Below are 20,196 nucleotides of genomic sequence, written 5' to 3' on the forward strand. Positions count from 1 at the left end.
AAAAAGAACTTGGAAAACTGGGATTTGGTTAGCCGTGCTGTTGTGGCGCCGTGCTCTAGACATTTTCCGGCTCCGCTGTGCGGCCTCGGTGGAGAAGCTGAGGTCCCCAAGCCGCTGCTACAGACGAGCTTCGATCCCGCGCGGGGACGTCAGGAGAGCTGAGGGTGAAGAGTCTGCGGGGCTTGGGCAGGGACACCTGAGGAGCTCGGACCGCGGAGTCTCCTCTCCGCCCCGTCGTGCTTCCCCCCGAGAGGAAGGGAGAACCAGCCCAGCCATGAACTAAGAGAGTTTTGGGACCTTCATCTTTTGCAAGTAAGAACTTAGTCTTGAGGAGACGTAAATGAAGTGAGGTATTTAACCAGGCATAGAAGCCCGACGGGTGGCGTTTACCCATTCTCCAGTCCTACCTCTTGCATTTATGTTGGAATTTTTACTAGTTGTTCTCACCATATTACCTCGTTTGAAAAAGATACGGCACGTAGCATTGTCGAAGGAGCACTTCAACTTGGGAATGTGGAGATGAAGTTTGAGCTCAGTACTGTCAACAGACAACTTTGATCTTGATCAGTTCGCTTAATTTCTCTGGTCTTCAGTTTCTTAACGTATGGTGTGGTCTAGATGATTACCAAAGCCCTGTTAGTGCCCATAACATGAACTTGTTATTAACTTATTTACTAATTTAAATCGCTTTAAATAAAGATGAGGATACGCTGTCTTGTAATGAATTGCACTACAGTCTATGGATATATTCTTATTTATTTTTATTCTTAGGATATGAACTATTTTCTTTTATTGAGGTATAGTTGATTTATAATGTTATGTTAGTTACAGGTGTACAACATAGTGATTCAATTTTTATAGGTTATACTTCATTTAAATTTTTTTTGGGGGGGCTGTGTTGGGTCTTAGTTGCGATGCGACCGCTCTTCGTTGTGGTGCGCAGGCTTCTCTCTAGTTGTGGCGTGCGTGTTTTCTCTTCTTTTCAGTTGTGGCGCGCGGGTTCCAGAGCGTGTGGGCTGTGTAGTTCGTGGCATGCAGGCTCTCTAGTTGAGGTGTGTGAGCTCAGTAGTTGTGGCGTGGGGGCTTAGTTGCCCTGCGCCATGTGGAATCTTAGTTCCCTGACCAGGGATCGAACCCGCGTCCCCTGCCTTGGAAGGCAGGTTCTTTACCACTGGACCACCAGGGAAGTCCCTATTTTTAATTTCTTGAGGAAGCTCCACACTGTTTTCCATACTGGCTACACCAATTTGCATTCCCACTAACAGTGTACTAGGGTTCCCTTTTCTCCACATCCTCCCCTACATTTATTATTTGTTGTGTTTTTGACGATAGCCATTATGACAGGTGTGAGGTGATATCTCAGTTTTGATTTGCATTTCTCTGATGATTAACGATGTTGAGCATCTTTTCATGTGCCTCTTGGCCATCTCTAAGTCTTCTTTGGAAAAATGCCTGTTCAAGTCCTCTGTTCATTTTTTGGATATTGAGTTGTACGAGTAAACTATTTTCTTCAGCAGACTTTATTTTTTAGAATAGTTGTAGGTTTACAACTATTGTTGTAAAAATTGCACAGAAAGTACAGAGTTCCCATATAGGTCCTCTTCCCTTCCCCCACCCCCATTTCCCCCATTATTAGCATATTGCATTAGTGTGATACATTTGTTGCAATTGATGGACCCAAATTGATACATTGTTATTAAAATCCATAGTTACATTAGGATTCACTCTTTTTGTTGTATAATTTCGTGGGATTTGACAGATGCATGATTTCAGTATCATACAGTATGGTTTCACTGCCCTGTGCTCTACTTATATGAATTATTTTAAAACCCATTTAAAAACTTTTTTTGGCTGTGTTGGGTCTTCGTTGCAGTGTGCAGGCATTCTCTAGTTGCAGCGACCATTGTGGTGTGCAGGCTTCTCATTGCGGTGGCTTCTCTTGTAGAGCACAGGCTCTAGGCGCGTGGGCTTCACTACTTGTGGCGCATGGGCTCAGTAGTTGTGGCTTGCGGGCTCCAGAGCGCAGGCTCAGTAGTTGTGGCACACAGACTTAGTTGCTCCGCAGCAGGTGGGATCTTCCTGGACCAGGGCTCGAACTCGTGTCCCCTGCATTGGCAGGCGGACTCTCAACCACTGCGCTACCAGGGAAGCCCCTTAAAACCCATTTTTAAAGATCACTTATGTATTGATTTATTGCTTTTCAACAAGGAACTATCTTTATGGGTTTGAGTTTAATAAAAATGAGTCTTGGGAATTCCCTGGTGGTCCAGTGGTTAGGACTCAGCGTTTTCACTGCTGTGGGCCCGGGTTCGATCCCTGATCAGGGAACTAAGATCCTGCAAGCCGCACGGCGTGGCAAAAAATAAAATAAATTTTTTTTTAAAATGAGTATCTCACCACGTACAAAGTAGAAAAAAGCAGGAAGGGATAATTAGCCCCCAAAATGATATTAACAAATATGGATATGCTTTCAGAAAAACTTTATTGCATTTCAACAAATTTATCTAAAAATTGCAAATAACCCATCTATCAGTATTGGCCTAGAAATGATCTTGCTTTCATTGTCGTTTTAACACAGTCGTTCTAAATCTGGAAAATTAACTTCTTTTCCATTTTGGCCCCTACAGGACAAGAAAGGTTGAAACATGTATGTACCCGTCCCACTCCTGTGCTTCCCCAGAAAGATCTGTCTTAGATACCTATGTAAGAATATCCAGGGAGTTCCCTGGTGGTCTAGTTGTTAGGATTTGGTGCTTTCACTGCCGTGGCCTGGGTCGGGAAACTGAAATCCCACAAGCCATGCAGTGTGGCCAAAATAAAAAAAATAAATTAATTTAAAAAAAAGGATATCCATGTATCTCAGATAAAAGTGGATATGGCACAGCTGGATTGTCTATATATAAGGAGCTATGATGATATATTCCTAATGTCACAGGTCAGGATAATGTTCAGACAGTGCTGCCCTGTAATAAGTCTCACCACACTACAGAGGTATCTTAGAGTTAATTACCTGTCTTATTTTCATTTCTATTGTGAGAGTTCCATGGAAACAGGTATGGTACCTTTTCTTATACCTTTTCTTATTTTTATCCCATGACAAATCCCATGACAAAAATAAGAAAAGGCATAAGCACTCAGTATACTTGGTTAAACATCTGTGGTAGGCCTTAAAAGGAGATGAGGATTAGAAGAATTACTGCAGAGTGTTTGGGGTTTGTACCATGCTGTGCAACATTGCTGGTCTCAAACTAGAATATATATTAATTTTTCTTATTTTCTATGTTAATACATTTTTAGGAGCACTGTTTCTCCTACAGTTTTGATGAGGACTTCCTAATCTCTATCTTTTAAAAGACATGAATGGAGAGTACAGAGGCAGAGGATTTGGACGGGGAAGATTTCAAAGCTGGAAAAGAGGAAGAGGTGGTGGGAGCTTCTTAGGAAAATGGAGAGAACTAAAGCACAGACCTGACCTGAATAAAGCCACAGGAAAACATCCTGGTAGGGGAGGCCAACGGTAGTGCAATATTTTTTTCCTTCGTGAAGGAATCTGTTCATGCCTGTCATGAAGAGCAGTTTAACTCAAATTTGTCTGTCTTTTATTTGACATTACCCTTAAGGTAATATTTGGATGTTAATATCCAAAATTCTTACTGAAATCTGTAACTTAGATATTCTGTTAATAACATGTCAGGGTCTCATTGTTGTAAGGAGAAGCAAATAGGAAAAAAAATGTTCTGCTTCTATTAACCTAGTATTCTGTTTTTGTGGTTTTGTTTCTTTTGTTTTTTCAGAACAAACCCCACAGTCTTTGCTACTACAATCAACGTTGGATCAATTCATACCATATAAAGGCTGGAAGCTTTATTTGTCAGAAGGTAGAGTTAAAAGTGCAAAAAGTACCATAAGTCTTATTTTCTTTAACATTTTTTGGATGCTACATCTCATACTACTGCTCATTTGGCTTATATATATATATATCTCCCCTTTTCTTTAATCTTAGTTCACCCAAACGATTGAATTATGTTTATGTTTCAAGAGCATAATTTTTCATTTTTCTCTAAGTCAGAAAAACAAACCACACTAGGTATTTCAGAAAGAGGAGTTAATACAGGGAATTGGGTATACAGATAGAAGACTGAAAGAGCAAAAAGGGAACACTGAGGTAAACTCCCAGATAGTGTTAACTTTGGAAAGCAACAACCACCCTTATGCCTAAGGGAACAAAAGATAAGTAGTGCTGAGGTTGTCAGAACTTAAGAATTGAAAGGAGGAGCCACAGCATAGCTGTGGCTTTGACCTTTGAGGGGCACCCCACAAAGCTGTGCTTGGACCTCTGAAGGATATCTTTCAGAGCTGTGCTCAGACCACCGAGGCGAATTAAGCAGGTTGCTGCTGGTAATTCTGGCAGGAGAGTGGCATGGTTGGTGCTTAGAGCTGGAGGCTAGAACTGTAGCTATCCTCTGTAGCTGGAGAGATGCTGAAAAGAATTAGAAACAAGAATAAATTCCTTCCTTCCTGCCACCTGCCAGCCTCTAAAGTTGCCTCTAATTGTCAGAATCTTACAGGAGTCTGGGAAATTCCATGTGCAGATCTTGATCAAAGAATCACAAAGCTGAAAATAGAAGAATAGGCTTGGAATCAAGAGACAACAGCCAACACAGTTTGTGTAGAAACATAGTTAAGGAATCTCCTTTTTGTAATCCAGAACATCAGTTAACATCATACATCTGTCTGTATGGGTTTGGAGAATCATCTTTCCTGTGCTCTGATAGTATCATATGCTTGTTATGAGATATGGGTTTTGTGTTTATGTATATCTGTGTTTTTTTTACCCACTGGACTGTACTGCTTAAGGGCAAGGATCTTGCCCCATACCAGGCACTCATTATTCATTTTGTGAATGAATGAAGTGCTTTACAAATGTTTGCTGTGTTGAGAGTCTGTTTTTCTCTGGTATATAGAAATGTTATGTTTCATAGTTGATGTATCTTTTGTTGCTTTAGGATACATTAGCCACCAACACCCACAGTATTTCCCTAGCAGTTAGCTCAGAATACTAGAGAATACTAGAAGTGATCTTTGGACTGGTCCTAAAAATGGAGTTCACTAGTTGCCTTTGGCCAGTTGTACTTCCGAACTGCTTCATTGTACTGTTTCTCTGTGGGAGACCAATTCAAAAATGTTATAGAACTTTACAGTGTGGAAGATAACTTTACCGTTTTGGGACCAGAGCCGAGTGGTAGTCTGCCTCTCCTGATCTCAGGAAGGGATTTGACAAATGGCTATTTGGGCTAGTAGGATATTCTTTGCAAAGAAATAAGAGTTTAGTTAGTGTGCTAAGCTTTGGCTTTAAAAAAATTTTTTTAAACCTCAACATATTTATTTATTTTTTAACGTCTTTGTTGGAGTATAGTTGCTTTACAACGTTGTGTTAGTTTCTGCTGTATAACAAACTGAATCAGCTATACGTATACATATATCACCATATCCCCTCCCTCTTGCGTCTCCCTCCCACCCTCCCTATCCCACCCCTCTAGGTGGTCACAGAGCTTGGAGCTGATCTCCCTGTGCTATGCGGCTTAAGTTTTCGCTTTATTATGTAAGCTGTTTGAACTAGTAGATCTTACTAGGTATCACAGCTCAATGTAAAGATTTTCAGATATTGGTGCTTTTAGAGAGAGACACTTCCTATCTGCCTTTCAGATTATGCAGACCTAAACTTGTTTTAGAATCTTATGTTTACATTCTATACCAGTTCTTAATCTAAATGTAATCAGAATGTACAGCAATTAGAAGTCATCTACCATGTATATAGTATTTCTTCTGTCTCATGAAAAATATGATTGTACATGTGTAATTTTTATTAGTGCTGATGCCATATTTGTTGGATTAGTTTACAGCGACAGCTCTCCTTTTATTGAGAAGATTCAAGCATTTGAAAATTTTTTTGCAAGGCGTATCGATTTATACGATAAGGTAAGGTTCTTGCATAACAAAGCTACTAGTCCACCTTTATGTGTCATCTTATTGAACAATGTATTTGAGGTGCTAGTGATTGTGATTATAGACACTGGACTGCCTTGGTCCAGCTGCTAGCTTCCCACTTACCAGCAATATGGACTTTGGTGAATTACTTTCTTTTGTGTGTTTTCTCGTCTATCATTAGAGTATGAGAGTATTATTAATACCTACCACAAAGGGTTGTTAAGAGACATAAATAAGTTAATACATTTTAAATATTAGAACTGTGCTTGGCACAAAACTTATAGTACTTATTATCACCATATATATTTTTAATTTAATTTTATTTATTTTTTATATAGCAGGTTCTTATTAGTTATCTATTTTATGCATATTAGTGTATACATGTCAATCCCAATCTCCCAATTCATCCCACCCCCACCCCCACCCCCCCACCACCTTCCCCCCTTGGTGTCCATATGTTTGTTCTCTACACCCGTGTCTCTATTTCTGCCCTGCAAACTGGTTCATCTGTACCATTTTTCTGGGTTTCAAATGTATGCGTTAATATACGATATTTGTTTTTCTCTTTCTGACTTACTTTACTCTGTATGACAGTCTCTAAATTCATCCATGTCTCTACAAATGACCCAGTTTCATTCCTTTTTATGGCTGAGTAATATTCCATTGTATATATGTACCACATCTTCTTTATCCATTCATCTGTCAACGGGCATTTAGGTTACTTCCATGACCTGGCTATTGTAAATAGTGCTGCAGTGAACATTGGGGTGCATGTGTCTATTTGAATTATGGTTTTCTCTGGGTATATGCCCAGTAGTGGGATTGCTGGGTCATATGGTAATTCTATTTTATTTATTTATTTATTTTTGCGGTACATGGGCCTCTCACTGCTGTGGCCTCTCCCATTGCGGAGCACAGGCTCTGGACACGCAGGCTCAGTGGCCATGGCTCACGGGCCTAGCTGCTCCGCGGCATGTGGGATCTTCCCAGACCGGGGCACGAACCCGCGTCCCCTGCATTGGCAGGCGGACTCTCAACCACTGCACCACCAGGGAAGCCCTGGTAATTTTATTTTTATTTTTTAAGAAACCTCCATACTGTTCTCCATAGTGGCTGTATCAATTTACATTCCCACCAACAGTGCAAGAGGGTTCCCTTTTCTCCCCAGCCTCTCCAGCATTTGTTGTTTGTAGATTTTCTGATGATGCCCATTCTAACCGGTGTGAGGTGATACCTCACTGTAGTTTTGATTTGCATTTCTCTAATAATTAGTGATGTTGAGCAGCTTTTCACGTGCTTCTTGCCCATCTGTATGTCTTCTTTGGAGAAATGTCTATTTAGGTCTTATGCCCATTTTTTGATTGGGTGTATTTTTTTAATATTGAGTTGCATGAGCTGATATTATCACTATATTAACATTATATGCTTTCTCAAAGTATGTGATTGAATGCTCATATATGGTAAAAAAGCAATCATTATTTTCATACCTTAATATTTTGTAGGATGAAATAGAAAGAAAGGGAAGTATTTTGGTGGATTTTAAAGAACTGACAAAAGATGACGAAATAGCTAAATTGATACCAAATATAGCAAATGAATTAAGGGATACACCTGACAAAACCCTGGCTTGCATGGGTCTGGCAATACATCAGGTAAGTGTTGATTTTGTGAGACTTTTGTCAAAATTTTAAAGGAAGATTTCACAGTCACAGTACCTTCTCTAAAAGATTCTTAGTTTTTACCAACAGACCTTTGCTAGAAATGAAAGGTTGCTATCCTGTCAGAGGAAGACTTCATAGGCGTGGTGGGGTTTAGAGTGGGTCTTAAAGTGGTACTGAGGACTGGACATAGAGCAGAGGAGGTCAGGGTATCCAGGTGAGGGTTCATTAAAAAGATTCGTTGCAAAGATGTATACACTGCTAGTGACCCAAGGCTGGGAACCTTGGCTGTTGTCTTCAGACTCCTCTTGCTCATTAGTTCTTTTTTTAAATTAATTAATTTATTTATTTATTTTTGGCTGTGTTGGGTCTTTTGTTCTGCGCATGGGCTTCTTCTAGTTGCGGTGAGCAGGGGCTACTCTTCGTTGCGGTGCGTGAACTTCTCTGCGGTGGCTTCTCTTGTTGCGGAGCACAGGCTCTAGGCGCAAGGGCTTCAGTAGTTGTGGTGCACGGGCTCAGTACTTGTGGCTCACAGGCTCTAGAGCGCAGATTCAGTAGTTGTGGCGCACAGGCTTAGTTGCTCCGCGGCGTGTGGGATCTTCCCAGACCAGGGCTTGAACCTGCGTCCCCTGCGTTGGCAGGTAGATTTTTAACCACTGTGCCACCAGGGAAGTCCCTCTCATTAGTTCTTCATGTCTAAATTACCACATCCTTTCACTTCTATTTCTAAAATATCTCTTAAATCCACCTCTTTTCCATCCTTACAGCCTCTGTCATAAGACTTCATTATCTTTCCTTAACTGTTGCCATACGTGGTAAAACACGATTTGTCCTTGGAAACTGTGGTGACTCTTTTCTGCCACATGATATCCAAACCCTTTGTGTGGCATTGAAAGCCTTCCATAACCTGGTTCAACTTCCTCTCCCTGCTCCCCTTCATTCACTGCCATCCAGCTAAACTAAGCTCCCTCTAGGATTCTTACACGTGCTGTCCATTTGGCATAGAATGCCCCTTGCCTCACATGTCCAAATGTCTTGGGCCTAACTCAGTTGTCACTCTGAAACCTTTCTCATGACCCCTTTTCAAAACTCACATGGTTTTTTTGTCTGTAAATCTTTATGGTAGCAATTATAGCTGCATATTTGCATCTCATTTTTTCAGACTGGCAGCATACTGCTTTGTACACAAGTAGATGTTAAATATTTATTTTACTTAATGTCAAATGCCCAGGAAGTAAATATTGGTTATTTCAAAGGTAATCTTTATTTTCTTTATCTTAATCACTGAATTTGGAGAAGTAGAAAATATTTTTTTTCCAGAATCCATCCAGAATATCTTTAGGGGGCTACTGTAAGGACTTTTAATACTAGGTTTAGTTGAGGCAGAAAGTAGCAGACAGGGATGCTGGAGTTTTCCAGCCCAAGGACAGCAGAACCCCAGGTAAAACATAATCCACTATAAAATAAATAATCATAATGAAATATCAGAATTTTTTTTTTTTTTTTTTACGGTACGCGGGCCTCTCACTGTTGTGGCCTCTCCCGTTGTGGAGCACAGGCTCCGGACGCACAGGCTCAGCGGCTATTGCTCACGGGCCCAGCCACTCTGTGGCACGTAGGATCTTCCCGGACCGGGGCACGAACCTGCGCCCCCTGCATCGGCAGGCGAACTCTCAACCACTGCACCACCAGGGAAGCCCTAAATATCATAATTTTAAAGGGCAGTTAGAGTTCTGTTAATATGCTCTTCTGAACTGTTTATATTCTTAACTTCATATTCTCTATAAAAGAGTTCTGCTTCAAGAGGGTATCTTGTTTTCAAACTTTTGAGTAAATGTCTGTCTTGTCTAGGTGTTAACTAAGGATCTTGAAAGGCATGCAGCTGAGTTACAAGCCCAAGAAGGATTGTCTAGAAATGGGGAGACAATGGTAAATGTGCCACACATTCATACAAGGTGAGGAATTTGCTGGTATTGAAGTATTATTCAGAAACAGGCATTAAAGACTATTTAAGAGTGAGAACCTTATTTTATAAAGCCAAAGAAATCAGTAAAAAGTATATGAGTTTCTTGCTAACTCATTGGTCATCACACCCAAGTGAACCTGCTGAATTTGAAGAGATCATGATAGAAATAAGCTTTTTCTGCCTAAATAAGTTGATTTGTGAACCTGCAAATTTTTGTAAGCATTGATTTTGGATGTATGCTTATCAAGACCCTGCTATTTACATTTAATAATCCATGTGATACACTAAGTGGTGTGATTAAATTTTGTTAAAATTATTAGATTTCTATTAAACACAGAGAACAAATGGAATTTTTTCTTGAATTCAACTTTTTATTGCATTATAAGATTTTAAATTCTCATTAGAAGAGATGAATAAGGTAATCATCAAGGTTGTTTCTTTGTTTTTTTTTCCTTAGAATTTAAAAAAGACATTTCCTAACTTTCTTGAAAAAGAAGTTGGAGACTCAGAAGTTGCTGAATTTGAGACTTTCCTTTTGGCATTATTTTTTTCCTTTTTCCCTAGAGAACAGCCAATGAGACAAGAGGAAAAGTAAAGATTTAACTTTTTTTATTTTTAAGAATGATTTAATACTTGTAAAATTCCTGATATATATGGGGATGATATGGTTTGAGAATTCCATAGTTTCTTAAAGGGACTTGTGAAAATGCAGACAACCTCAGCTTTCTGCTCATTTTAAATGTATAGATAAATATGTTCCTGTTTTTGTTTTTAGGGTATACAACTATGAGCCCTTAACACAGCTCAAGAATGTCCGAGCAAATTACTACGGAAAATACGTTGCTCTGAGAGGGACAGTGGTTCGCGTCAGTAATATAAAGCCTCTCTGTACCAAGATGGCTTTTCTTTGTGCTGCATGTGGAGAAATTCAGAGTTTTTCTCTTCCAGATGGAAAATATAATCTTCCCACAAAGGTTATACCATGTTCTTTAACTACTTCTTTCTTTATCTTGGTAAAGAAGGCAAATCAATTTACAGAAAACATTTCCCAGTGTTTCTAAATACAGAGCTTATTTTTATTGTTTATTTTCAGTTTTTAAATTATAAAATACTTCAGGGTACAGAAAATAAACAAAACACCTCTACTCACCACTCAGAATTTACATTTTGCCAGCTCCAGCTGTATCTTGAAAAAGGTAAAGCATTACTGGTACAGCTTTTGTCTCTTTTTTACCCCTTGCTTGTACCATTCCCAGAGACAGTCATTATCCTGAAGTTAATTTGTATTCTTGCCGTTCATATTTTTATATTCTGGCTTAATAGGTACACATATTGTTTTCTTTCCTTTATTCTGCTGTTGGAAAGTGATGCATTCCTTTTTTGTTAACTTTTTTTAAAAACTATAAATTTAAAAACTATAGAAAAGTGTAGAGAATAATGTAACTAATATCTTTGTACTACCATTATGGGTTGGCAAATATTTAGCTAATTTTTTTACAAAAAATATTAAGTGTTATAAAGGTAAAGTCTCTTTGTTTCCCTCCTCAGTTCCATTAACTTTGTTCCACCCCTAGAGCCACTATTCTGAAATCAGCATGTATTCCTCAAGTCTGCATTTTCATACTTGACTATATATGTAGGATTTGTTTTGTTTATGTTTACGTAAATGATATACTGAATGTAGCAAATTACAGCATTTTTTCATTTGGTTATTTTGGAGTTCTACCTATCTTAATACATATCTAATTCTTTCATTTATTGTGTGGAGTAAATGAATAGCCACTGTTTATCCATAGTCTTGGCAGACATTGTGCTGTTTCCAGTTTTTCACAATTTCAAATAATGCTGCAGAGAACATTCTTGTACATGTCTCCTTAGCAGAGGAATTTCTCAGTTATATGCTATGCTTATTTTTAACATTTTTAGATGTTGCCAAAGTACTTTCCAGAATGTTGGTCCCAACTTACACCCCTGCTGGTGGTGTTAAGTGATTACCATTTCCCCATATTTTCATTAACACTTGGTATTGTTAGGTTTTTAAATTTTTGCCAGACTGATGGGTGTAAAATGGTATTTCATTTTTAATATGAATTTCTGTGATTTCTGTTATGTTTGAGCATCTTTTCACATCTTTATTGGCCATTCAGTTTCTTTATTGAATTTTCTGTTTATACTATTGATAGGAGTTCTTTATGAATTCTAGATACTGAGCATTGATTTCTTACATTATAGATATTTTCTCCCAGTCTTTAGTTTATCTTTTAACTTTGTGGTACATTTTTTGCTTTAGAGTTTTATCAATACATTTTGACATGGTTAAATTGATCAGTCTTTTTCCTATGACTTTTACATTTTCTGCATGGCTTAAGAAGGCCTCCCTCACTCACTCGTTATAAACATCTCTCTTACATTTTCTTTCAATTCTTTTAAGTCTTGTTTTTTCGATTTAGATCTTTTGTCCATCTGAAATTTAATTTTGTGAATGGCATAAAGCTAAGGATCTAATATTATTCTTTTAGGTGGAAAGCCAGTTGTCGCCATTTATTAATTAAGCCCTCTGTTTCTACTGATGTGTAATACATCATCTGTAGTACACTGTGCTGCTGTAGACATGTGAGTCTGTTTTATTTCACTGGTCCTGTACCAGGTCTACACAATCCTATTTGCATTGACCTTATTAAAACTTTTGTTAAGGTAGGAAGACTTGCCATACCGATTCTTCTTTTCCAGAGTTGCCTTTATCATCCTTAGACTTTAATAAGTTTAACATTTATTACATTTTTACTCAGATTGAAATTCTTAAGGCTTCCTTCTCTTGTAGGAAGAACAGAGTATGTTAGATTCAGCTATTGGTTCTGAATAATCAATGGTGTTGGTAAATGGGTGTCACCTACTATTTGGGCTTAAGATTCAGGACTGCTTTTAGGTCAGAGAGGCCAGATTTTTTTTTTTTTTTTTCCTTTGGCTCATTTTGTGGAATCTTAGTTCCCCGACCAGGGATTGAACCTGTGACCTCAGCAGTGAAAGCACAGTCTTAACAACTGGGCCTCCAGGGGATTCCCTGGAGAGGCCAGAATTTAAATCCTGATTTAAATTGGATATTTTCTGTAAACATTATTTTGTCAGGGTATTTCCATGCCCTCTAATACAGTAGGTAGTAACGCTGACTTCATTACTCGTGTCTGAACTTCAGTGAATCAAAGTGATCAGAAAGACAGTTGTTCCAGCTGATCTCTGTTCCAGTCACTATTGCTGCATAACTAATCACCCTACAGCATAGTGGCTCAAAATAACAACAATCATTTTATTATTTCATATGGTGTCTGTGGGTCAGGAGTTTGGAAGGACTGGTTGGCTGGGTACTTCTGGCTCTTGGTCTCTTAGGGAGCTGGAATAGCAAGTGACTGGACTCACTGGGCACTGGCCAGTATCTCTCTTCCACGTCGTCTTTCTGTGTGGTCTGGTTTTGGCTTCTTGCCCACAGTATGGCAGCTCAGGACACTCATTCTGCTCACATGACTGCCAATAGCTTCAAGAGACAGAGGCCCAGCTGACTGGCAGAAATGGCTTTGCCTCTTTTGAGGCAGCCTCAGAGGTCAGGCAGCATTACTTCTGTCACATTCGGTTGGTTACAAAGTGAGTCACAAGCCTGTCCACATCCCAGGAGGGGGAAATTAGACTCCAGCTCTTTATAGGGGAGTGGCAAGGTTCTAGAAAGGTTTGAAGGGTGATACAATTACAACCGTATTTGGAAAACACAGTCTGCCACAGTCTCTCTACTTATAAATGCATCTTGAGGTACAAACAGCAAACAAATGACTTACGAAAACTTGAACACAACTGACTTACATGTTGAGGACTGCCTGTGTGGTACAATAAACATTATACTATACAAGCAGTGCAAAAGGAGGTTAGATAGGAGAATTGGGGATTAAAGAAGACCCGGGAAAGGCTTTTGAAAAGGGGAGGATTGGAGCTGGGTATGTGGGACTGGATACAAGGAGATGGTCAAGGATTGGGAGGCTACTTAGGCACAAAGGAAGGAATAAGTGCTTGGTGTGACAGGTGTGTAAAGAGACTTGCATACCCACAGCAGAAAGAATAAGAGCAGTCATCAAGAGGGACCAGCTGAAAAAGTGCCTCAAAAACAAAATCAATACAGAAGAAAATAGAAAGTCATTGCAGCTTTTAGTTCATCTTACTTTAATACCATTCTGGGACCAACTTTTAAACCAATACTAAATGAAGCATTTTAACTTGAATTTTCCTGAGATATGATTGTAGTATATCAAAATTTAAGTGCGAATTAATCTTGTTGCAGTGTCCTGTGCCTGCATGTCGAGGGAAGTCATTTACTGCACTCCGAAGCTCTCCTCTCACAGTTACGATGGACTGGCAGTCAATCAAGTAAGCCATCAGACTATTAAATAAAAGGCAGGTTTTAGAGCCCTCATACTGCCAAGTAAATCTACAGTATTCCTGTATTATACTTTGATGCTTCTCTGTAGATTGTGATAAAGTATATAATAAAAGGTTTACTTGCTGCAGAGTTATGTGTTGGAGTGATAATTGTCTTTATTTGAGATTTGTTTTCTATCAGATTCCAGAAAGGATTTAATGTACAAGTATTATGTCCTTTTGCTATTGAGAAATCATTTTATATCTCATTTATGTGACTCATTGAATTGGATGTATATATAAGCAAAGCTGTATGTTTCATTCCATAATGTGATATCCTAGAAATAATATTGGTTTGAAGTTTTAAAATAGAGAATCCCTTAGAAATAGATACGTTTCATTTTATGTTCACAATATCCATGAGGCATTTTCTATAGGTGATTAAAAAAAACTTTTTTTTTTAAAGTCAGATAGTTTTCTCTATGTGTGTATATTTTTGACAATTTATTCCATTTTTTTCTGGCTGTAGTCCCATAACTCATCCCTAAATATAAAATAATGGGTAGTTTTGAAGTCAGGGTGCTATCCAGGAAACTTGGCTGAAACAAATGGTCTTTAAAAACTAAGAACATAGGGGAAAAGTGAAGTAGATTTCTACCAAGCCCTGTCCTAGCTTGACCTCCTAATGCCCTATAAAAACCAAGACCAATATATACAGTAATTAACTGTGCACTATGCTGAGATCTTTACAGACACTCCATTTTATAAAAGATGAAATGTTTAAAACTCTTTGAGTATGATCATGTGGGGGAGCCTGGTTTCCAGCCCATGTCTATAGCACTTTCACCACTGAAGGGGGTGGTGAGGGCCTCAAAGGTGCTATAAGGTTCACAGTACATGCATAGAAGATTCAGAGTGATTTAATTATTTGAACAAAATTTCTTTGTTTTCAGGTAAAAATAGACTAAAAATAGGCTTAAATATTTTAACTGGGTTTGAATGATCATCTCCTAATATTAGGAAATCAAACTTAGGGGTAGATGATTGAGAAAAGGAGGACATTTAAGTCCTTTTCTTGAGTTTTTAAAAGTAAGGTATTGCTCAGGTTCATTTTAAATGAGTTAGTTATAGTAAAACTTTGTTAATGCAATATTAGCTTACATAATTAATTGTTTTATTCTATTGCTCTATAGGTATATAAAATGATTTTTTGCCCTAGAAGAAAGGCCTCCTTCCTGCCATATATAGTAAACTCAGTTTCAATTTTTTCTGAGCCTTAGCTTGGATGGCCATAAGGAATTAAGTTATTGTTTCTCAACTAGTGCATTGAAATGTTTGGATGAGTCAAGGTGGCAGCTTTATTGTGTATATCAGAATCGAAGCCTTACAGTTGCAGCAGTCCCAGTTCTAGAAGTTCATCTGATGAAGACAGTCACAATATGTGCAGAAATAGCTTGCCGAAAGTATGTTTTCACAGTGTCGATAACCAAAAATGGAGAATAACCTAAACATCTGAAGAAAATATTATAAAAAGGATACTATGAATTATTGTGTAGCCACTAATTATGATGATGTAGGAGAGTGTTTTGAAAAGACATCCAGAAATGTTTACAATGAATTTAGTGATAAAGCAGGTCACAGAATGTTCTCTACTGTACAATACTGACTTGATTAAAAAAAAAAAACCACTGGTAAATACAAAAACATGTTAAGAGTATACTGTCTGGGAGGTCAGATGAAAGTAATTGTTATTTTTTTCTTTCTGTTTATCTGTGTTTTTAAATTTTTACAAAGGTGACACATAGAAATATGTGTTCTTTTAATAAGTGTAAAAATATACTGTTTTTCTTTCTTTTTTTCTTTTTTTTTTGGCTGCTTTGGGTCTTTGTTGCTGCGTGCAGGCTTTCTCTAGTTCTGGCGAGTGGGGACTACTCTTTGTTGCAGTGTGCCGGCTTCTTATTGCAGTGGCTTGTCTTGTTGTGGAGCACAGGCTCTAGGCATGCGGGCTTCAGTAGCTGTGGCTCGCAGGCTCTAGAGCGCAGGCTCAGTAGTTGTGGCGCACAGGCTTAGTTGCTCCACGGCACGTGGGATCTTCCCAGACCAGGGATCAAACCCGTGTCCCCTGCATTGGCAGGTGGATTCTTAACCACTGCACCACCAGGGAAGTCCCAAAAAATACACTTTTTTAAAGCAAGGTGACCTTAGCATGTTGTGTCACTCTGACACTTCTCATTGCAGTTCGCCAGTGTTTAAATATGCATTGAGGGTGAAAGTAGTGGGTAACCATGGAGCAGGGTTTGTGCTTACATTCATCATTTAAGTGATTAAATTAAGAAGTTTTAAAATAATGTGTATGTTTTTAAAAACTCAATCAGCATAGAAGGCCACAGTTCCCACAACTTCTTGTTGCCTTATACGTAATTCTAGATAGCATTCTTATGTCTCTTCCTTCACTTTACTTATCCAGTCTGTGAGCTGAGAATGTTAGAGACATGGTACCTGCTGTCCCTTCTCCCTCTTCCACCTTTTTTCAGTATGATGTTACTTTTAAATTGTCAAGGTTTACTTCTGTTTTCTAATGAGAATTATCTTCCATGTTTTATTCATAGGTCATATCTAATGAAACCAACAAACAGCACTTACATTTTTATGATAACGTAAATATTGTTCAACAGAGAATCAAGTCAGGTGATCAGATGCCAAGAGAAAGAAATGTAATTTGTGTCACTGGGTTGTTTTGTTTTGTTGGGGTTTTTTGCCCCTTAAAGGAAAATGATCCAAGCATCAAAATCAAAAAGGATTCTTTTCTTATACTCCACTGAGTTAGCCCATATTTTAATATGCTTCATATTTGGACTATAACTGTCGTTTAGCACTTTTCCTACTCTTCGTAATCTTTTTATCCATGGTGTTCTGAAAATGTCTGAGTCTATCTAATTGTGTCTTCATCCTGCTTGATACTGATTGGCCCTTTTCTTCTAGAGTTGTCTTCAACTCTAGAATATCTATTTTCTATTTTCTCTCTTTGGGCTTCTTATCAGGTGTATCCATTCAATTGTTTGTCCTTCACCCTTTGTTTTCTTTATGCTCTTTTCTAGATTTCTTTGGCTTTTGCTTGTATCCTTTCTATAAGTGTTTGATTTTTATATACATATCTTTAATTTTTCTGATCTCACACTTGTTTTCCAATAGTTTCTTTTTCATAGCAGCTCATTCTTGTTTTATGATGGTAACATTTTCTCAGAAACTCTTAAGCAGTTTTTTCTTTGTTTTTAATGCTTTTCTCCTTCTTAAATTATTGCCATTTCATCCTCAAATATCTGATGAGGAATGAGAAATTATTTGGAGTAGGTAGGATAAGTTTCCTTTGCTATTTTTTAGGTAGGAGCTTTTCTTCAAAAAGCCTCATCCCTCGATAGAGGGTAGGGTTTTGACGACCAGATTTTGCTTTATGAATGTGTTTTTGAATTTGGCTTGGGCTCCTCAAATGCCAGAATGAGGAGGCTTATGCTGGAGCTCTGATATCATCTCTCGGCACCTTAGTTCCCCTCATAGAGTAGATGGCTCTGTTTCCTTAAAACAGTGCTCTGGTTTTTGCCAGGTGGGGAAGCCTGATGGCTTTCCTGGGATGCCCTCCTTCTTCTTCTACCCACCTATGCCCCCACCTTCCAAATAATTTCTGAACAGCTATTCTGTGACTTGTCTTTCAGTTGATTATCCTGTTTTGTTTCAGCCATCTGCTCCCACTCGCCATTCCTGCCACCTCCAACTTACAAGCCTCTCTAGGGCTGAGAACATTGGCTCCCACTTCTCTTGTACCCTTGTAAATTTTTCCTGTGTGTATTCTGGAATTCATTTTATTTTATCCATCAGTACTTTCCCATTTGCTGTTTTATAAAATTTCATTAATATCTCTTATTTGATGATGGCACCTCTGCATGCCCCAAAACTTCTCTTCACTCTTTTAGTGACTGTTGTTTTGGTGGACACTTTAGAGGGAAGGTAGGCAAATGCATGTGGCCATTCTGCCATCTTTAATTGGAAATTGCTGAAGTAGTTTTAAATATACCATTGAACCTTTTCTTTTTTTTTTAAACTAACTGCCCTTTATCTAGCTCAGCATCATGTGGACCCGGAATAGTTACTATGTTGACCAAATAACCCAAAGTCAGTACATGTACTGACTGAAAATTGTTTAACTTTTTAGAATCCAGGAGTCGATGTCTGATGATCAGCGAGAAGCAGGTCGGATTCCACGAACAATAGAATGTGAGCTTGTTCACGATCTTGTGGATAGCTGTGTCCCAGGAGACACAGTGACTATCACTGGAGTTGTCAAAGTCTCAAATGCTGAGGAAGGTGTGGTATAACTTTCCTCAATTCAATTGTCCCTCAGTAGTTTGTCAGCATTCATCTTTTCCCTTTTTAAGATACTTCTGAATTTCCATTAATTTAAAGAACTTGATTCTTATATAGGTGAAACTTTTCCTCTAAAATAAAAGTTTATTTATAGCTCACCATGCCTTTCTTTTACAGTCTACTTGAATCTTTGTAGGGAAAATGAAAATACCAATTATTGTATATCATACTTTGAAATTTACAGGTTCTCGAAATAAGAATGACAAATGCATGTTCCTTTTGTACATTGAAGCAAATTCTGTTAGCAATAGCAAAGGACAGAAAACTAAGGCTTCTGAGGATGGGTATAAGCATGGAACATTGATGGAGTTCTCACTTAAGGACCTTTATGCCATCCAGGAGATTCAATCTGAAGAAAACCTGTTTAAACTCATTGTCAAGTATGTATGAGGTTATCTCAAGTTTTACTTTATTGTGTGCATGTTGGGGGTGCTCTTGGCTACCAGTAACTGAAAACTAGTCAAAATGTTTGCAAATTACAATTCATTAGACATCTTTAGACCTGTGCAGCCAAGTCATTGAAAGAAGGAGACTAAAGGGTGAACTGCGTACATAATATTTAAAGAAGGGATAAAATTTCATTTTTTCAGTTCAATTCAAAGAATCAGAATAAATAAGGCCATATATGAAGTATTATGTTGAATATAAAGAAGTATTTTACATTTGTCAATTGTATAAATCGGAACAAACAAAAAGGACAGAGTGGAAGAGATATAATCCAGCTAATCACCCATCTTTGTACAGCCCATAAGCTGAGTGGTTTTTACATTTTTTCATAGCTGAAAAAAATTAAAAGAATATTTCATGACACACAAAGCTACATGAAGTTCAAATTTTGCTATCCATAAGTAAACTTTTATTGGAACACAGCCACACTTGTTCATTTACATAGTATCTGACTGCTTTTGAGCTACAGGGGCAGAGTTGAGTAGATGCAATAGAGAATGGCTCACAGATATTTATGTGTTTGTACCTTTACAGATAAGTTTGCTGATCTCTAGTTGAAACAATAAGGAAAATTTACTATATTACACAATCTGGTTACTCAACTGAAGAGTCATGGGACAGTGAATTACAAAGTCATTTCAACTACTTGTATGTAGGGGGTTGTTTGTTTACTTTTAAAAAGCAAGAAATAGATTCACATCGAAGTCACTTACTATTGATAAGTATTTCATAATATTTTTTTATTTCCGTGTTATTGCCCTGCAGTAGAGAAGAAGCAGTGTAGAGGCATTTTTGCTTTAGTGATTACGAGCCTTTTCTAGAAGATAAACCTGAGTTAGAATCTTGCTTCAGCCACTTCCAATGTGATCTGGGGCATGTTAATTTCTCCTTCATTTTTATCTTCTTAAAGTAGAAATAATAATACCTGCCTCAGAATGTTGTTCTGAAGACTAAATGAGATTTCATTATGTACTTAACATAGTTAACACAATGTGCTGTTATTTTGAAATATTTTGACAAATTTTTGGATAACTTTGAAGAAATAGGAGAAAATGTGAGAGACCGAATAGTAGCTGTACCAAACAGAGGTAAAGAACTGAGGTTTTGAAGTGCATTGTATTAGAAAAATTGATCTTGTCACGCTTTTCTCTTCACCTAGGCTTTGGGCTCTAGGAGAATTTAACAGTTTTTCTTTCTGCCTTTAATATGTTAATTAGAAAGCTGGGAAAAGTATAGAGTTCCTCAGGAGTTCTTTGTCCTTAAACCCTTAGAGATGTCCTTTGAATAGATGGCCATCCAAACCCACCCTGGGAGAGAGGG

The 20,196-nt window shown here is 38.0% G+C and overlaps 1 protein-coding gene across 2 annotated transcripts in view; it reads left to right on the forward strand.

Annotated features, from left to right (window-relative positions):
* The first annotated feature begins 7 nt into the window (after nucleotides 1-7).
* Nucleotides 8-20,196, forward strand: part of MCM8 (minichromosome maintenance 8 homologous recombination repair factor) — a 39,119-nt gene continuing 18,930 nt past the window's right edge. The window contains exons 1-10 of one of the 2 annotated variants that reach the window (XM_029222352.1): nucleotides 8-312; nucleotides 3,298-3,501; nucleotides 3,795-3,878; nucleotides 5,897-5,979; nucleotides 7,491-7,640; nucleotides 9,498-9,601; nucleotides 10,388-10,586; nucleotides 13,934-14,019; nucleotides 18,218-18,369; nucleotides 18,614-18,809. In XM_029222352.1, coding sequence (XP_029078185.1) covers nucleotides 3,357-3,501; nucleotides 3,795-3,878; nucleotides 5,897-5,979; nucleotides 7,491-7,640; nucleotides 9,498-9,601; nucleotides 10,388-10,586; nucleotides 13,934-14,019; nucleotides 18,218-18,369; nucleotides 18,614-18,809 — 1,199 coding nt within the window. In that variant the 5' untranslated portion in view covers nucleotides 8-312; nucleotides 3,298-3,356. The remainder of the gene's footprint in view (nucleotides 313-3,297; nucleotides 3,502-3,794; nucleotides 3,879-5,896; nucleotides 5,980-7,490; nucleotides 7,641-9,497; nucleotides 9,602-10,387; nucleotides 10,587-13,933; nucleotides 14,020-18,217; nucleotides 18,370-18,613; nucleotides 18,810-20,196) is intronic. The other variant, XM_029222353.1, reaches the window with a different exon arrangement.

Source organism: Monodon monoceros, unplaced genomic scaffold, assembly GCF_005190385.1.
Source record: "Monodon monoceros isolate NGI ecotype Baffin Bay Population unplaced genomic scaffold, NGI_Narwhal_1 Super_Scaffold_13, whole genome shotgun sequence".
Classification (NCBI taxonomy): Eukaryota; Metazoa; Chordata; class Mammalia; order Artiodactyla; family Monodontidae; genus Monodon; species Monodon monoceros.